This window comes from Artemia franciscana, unplaced genomic scaffold, assembly GCF_032884065.1.
Source record: "Artemia franciscana unplaced genomic scaffold, ASM3288406v1 PGA_scaffold_138, whole genome shotgun sequence".
In the NCBI taxonomy this organism is placed as follows: Eukaryota; Metazoa; Arthropoda; class Branchiopoda; order Anostraca; family Artemiidae; genus Artemia; species Artemia franciscana.
The window spans coordinates 272,901-277,039 of record NW_027062629.1 but is presented as its reverse complement, the minus strand read 5'-3'; the positions used below and the strand labels follow the sequence as shown (position 1 = coordinate 277,039).

Below are 4,139 nucleotides of genomic sequence, written 5' to 3'. Positions count from 1 at the left end.
ATCTTTCCCTTTTGATAAAAATACTTTAAAACTCTTCTATGTTTTTCTTGTATTTGACTTTTAAAAAGGATTAAGATTTGTTGGCTAAGTTTGACTAAAACATATATCGTAAAAGTTACCATGACATCATTATTTGCTGCTGGTAAAATTTTATTATAGTTGTGTCTTCGGACGGATTAATGTTTCGGGTAATGTTAATGCTTATTAATCAAGCTTAATCTATCCCTAATAAACACCAGAAACAAGGTTTATTTTAGATAAAGAAATTCAACTATAAAACTATGGCTTCTGAAGACTAAATAATTAATTGTTTAAAATGTGGCCAGTATTTCTCTGTCTGGTTTTTGCTTTGATTAGTTCAGCTTGGTCAGGTATTTAGAATGTTAATAATTTTTTTTCTTTTAGCTTTATATGAAATCAATGATGCTATGTTCCTTATTTTGTTATGAGTAAGCCACAATAATATTTAGCATATACTGAACACCAAAGCATTCATCAATATATTTTCACAACTTTTTGTTTCTCTTCAGGGAACCCTCAATCTTTAAAAAATACACAGACCAGTATTCGCTTTAAATAGAAGACTTGAACTATGATACTATGTTTTCTGAAGATTTTTACTAACATCGTTTAAATTTCCGTTGCAATAAATGTGATATATCGGTGCATTATCACGTGCTTAGAATTTTTCTTTTTGGGTATTTAAATTTAATAATGATTGGTTTATTGGTCAGTTATAATAGAGAGCAGATTTAAAGTCATGGAAAAACAATATACCAAATGATTTCCAAATTAATAATCATAACGTTTCCATTTTATTCTCTGGTATGGGGCTAATGATGCTGCCTTTAATTAGATAAAAGAAAAAATTTTTGACGTTGTTTAATGTTGAGAATAATTACGAAAAATTATTTCTTTTGTAGCCTACAGTTATCCGAAAAAGAATTTTTTTTTTATTTCATTGCGCCAATCCTCGATAAATTTGATCAAATACGCTTTAGAATAAATTTCAAGATGTAAAAGAAACGCTATTTCACAAAAAATAATAAGAATGATTACTAACATTCATTTTAAACTTGAAAGTAAAATATTAATGACGAAAACAAATTTGTATGTGAATTTTGAATGGTAGCTTCAAATCCTTAAAGTCAGTAGCAGATAAAAATAAGGAGCAAATCGTTGGAATCATAATGGTCGAAAACAACATACCGGAATATTTAACCTCTACACTCAAAACCGCCCTGGCCGAGTGGGTTGGTGCACTGGATTCCGGATCCTTTGTCTGAGAGGACGCGGGTTCGAATTCCAGTGTACCCAATTCTTCAGTTTGGGACGGGGGTCAGTGGCGTGACCCTGTAAGCTTAGCCAGAGTCGACCCAGCTCTAAATAGGTACCTGGTGAAATCTGGGGAAGGTAAACAGGAAGGGTGTGCGAAAGCACAAGTTGGCTGGCTCCCAACCCCCCATTGTACTTCCTGGCTGAAGGGCCAAGAAACGGAGATCAGCACCGCCGGTACGGACTGTAAAGTCTAATGCCGTATCCTTTACCCTTACCTCTTCACTTTAAAAATTGAAGAAAACCCGTTCTAGCTTGAGTAGCACTGATTAAGCCTTTTTTTCTTTATTTTATTCGGTGCTGGTGGGGTACTGACACTTTGTAGAGACCTGTCTTTATGTTACCGAAGTAGACAATGGTTTTCCACGAAAACACATTTTTTCTGGTATCTTCCCACTGATTATCTATGTCACCTCATGCTATTTGATAGTCATAATATCATGCAAGAATTACTTTATACATGCCAACCTTGTTTGAACTTGACACAGGGTCTGTATTTGTGTTTGAGAGGTTGTTTGAGATAGGTAGGGGAACTTAGGTTTTTAAAGATTTCAAAAGTATTTAATAGTTTTAGCTATCTTCTTTTATTGTTATTTTATCATTTAAAAGCATAAGTTCATTAGAGGGAGGAGAAAAAGCAATGGTCATGTTACAGGACATCAAAAACAGATAAAAAGCAATTAAACTGCGAGGTAACTCTGTATATCGAATAAATGAGAATTTTTACATATACTACAAGAATTTTTTTTTGTTAAGAAGACGTTTAGCTCAGAGAATTGGCAAATTCTATTATTTTACTACAAAATTATATATGAAAGAAAATTAAGCGCTCGTTTCTCTTAAATGTGTTGCCTAATTAAATCCCTAAAATTTGTTAGGGAGCGATTATTGTTAGTTAATATTTTATTCCCCTGAGCAAACAGATATTTTTATTTCTAAGGACTTTTCCTTTCATATTATTAACTACCATAGCCTCTATCTATGAAGATACTAAGATACAATTTTGTTTCCAGACCCTGACAATCAAATTTCTGGAAAAGGAGAGTATTGTGTCGACGGATGGAGTCTAGTTTGTAGTGCTGAAAACGACTGCAGCTGCTTTCAGTACGTTGACGGTTACGTTCGTCTTGAAGTTGCTGAGCAAATATGCAACGGTTTTGGAGGAGATCTGGTGTCAATCCATTCAGAAGACAAAAACAAGTTTATTTATGTGTTTCCTGATGAGTTTAGGCGAGGTGCCTGGATAGGACTGAAAAGAAAAAATAGTACATTTATGTGGGTAGATGGAAGCAGTTTAGGCTATACAAGCTGGAATTATGATGCACCAACAAATGGCGCTAACTCTAGTGATTGCGTTCATTACTTGGGTAGTGAAGATGAAGGCTACACAGTACCATTTAAATGGCGTGATAGTCCCTGTACTGATCTACGCCCAATCTTATGTGAGAAGCCACTTTCAACTCCAACAACAACAGTACCACCAACAACAACAGTAGAGCCGGATCCTTGCCCTACTAACTATACAGAAAAATGCTTCCAAAACAATCTCTGCTATTGCTACTCAGTCAAATCAAGCATGTATTGGGGAGATGGTGTTGCCATTTGTAGAAGCGAAAGTGCTGATATGGTTTCTATTCATTCCAGCGAAGAAAATAGTTTTATACGCGAAATAACCCCAAACGGAGCATGGATCGGTTGCTTGTATAGTTCAAGATACTGGGTAGATGGCACCTACAGAACTTATGAAAACTGGGAATATTCTTATTATTACTCGAGTTATGACGTTGCATATATTCAAAGCAACGGATATTGGCATGCTACTAGTAGTATCAGTACAAGTTTTAGCGTCATATGCAAGATACCCGCATATAGCAAAGCTTAATTTTACTTAAATAAAGGTTAATTTTAAATTTTTAGTAGTCTTTTTTTAACTTCAAGTACGCACAGGAGGTAGAGACAGAAAGAGAAATAAAGAGAGATTGAGGGGAAAGATTTTGCACAATTTTGCAGCCTTCTTATGATTTTGCTTTCAGCAAGGTATAGCCTCGTGAGGTTTGGAAAAAAAAAAATCTATGATTCATCAATTTCGGTCTTTGGATGTATCAATGACCGACGCTAATATGTATTTTTACAGGACTGGGAGAATAATCTTCATTTAAGTCACTGACTGTCAGGGGAAGAACTTGAGTTTTTATTCTCTGTTCCCAGTAAACGTTTTCAGATATGTTGCTAGTCATTTGGCTGCAGCCATCCAAGCAATAATCTTCAATCAATGAATATCAAATAATAATTATGAATTATACTTGTTGCGGGTTCTTTTGAAGTGTCCAAATTCCTATTTTGGACAAAAAGAAAAACTGCCAAATTCTTGAAAAAGGGTACAACCCAAGTCTCATTCTAAATTAGGACAAAAATAAAAGCAATAATAAGGAAATAAGCGGTACTTCGTATGGATTTATGACTGTGTATTCCCAATTAAGATCTTAGCAAGGCAAGCTTGATTTGCTTTAACCTTTCTTCCAATATAGGCCAGAATTTGATTTTGGTGTTTTAATATTTTCTTCCCTAATAAACAAGTTGATATACTTGCTTCACTACCTTATAAGCAAAAGAAGAAAATAAATGAATTATAAGTTTTAATAAATGAAATATTGACGACCTAGCCCAATGTCCAAGACACGAAATAGAAAATGATTCATCTACTCTATCTGCTCACCCCCCTCCCAAAAATACAAACCCCCCAAAATATCACAATCACTCTAGAGAAAATTCACCCAGCAGGGATTAAAGTTCATATGTAGAGA

General features: G+C 34.5%; 1 protein-coding gene across 1 annotated transcript; it reads left to right on the top strand.

Annotated features, from left to right (window-relative positions):
- The first annotated feature begins 246 nt into the window (after positions 1-246).
- On the top strand, positions 247-3,245 carry LOC136041324 (macrophage mannose receptor 1-like). Its single transcript, XM_065725949.1, has 2 exons — positions 247-371; positions 2,349-3,245. The coding sequence occupies exons 1-2, from the start codon at positions 317-319 to the stop codon at positions 3,215-3,217; spliced, it is 924 nt and encodes a 307-aa protein (XP_065582021.1). The 5' UTR covers positions 247-316; the 3' UTR covers positions 3,218-3,245.
- Positions 3,246-4,139: the final 894 nt, after the last annotated feature.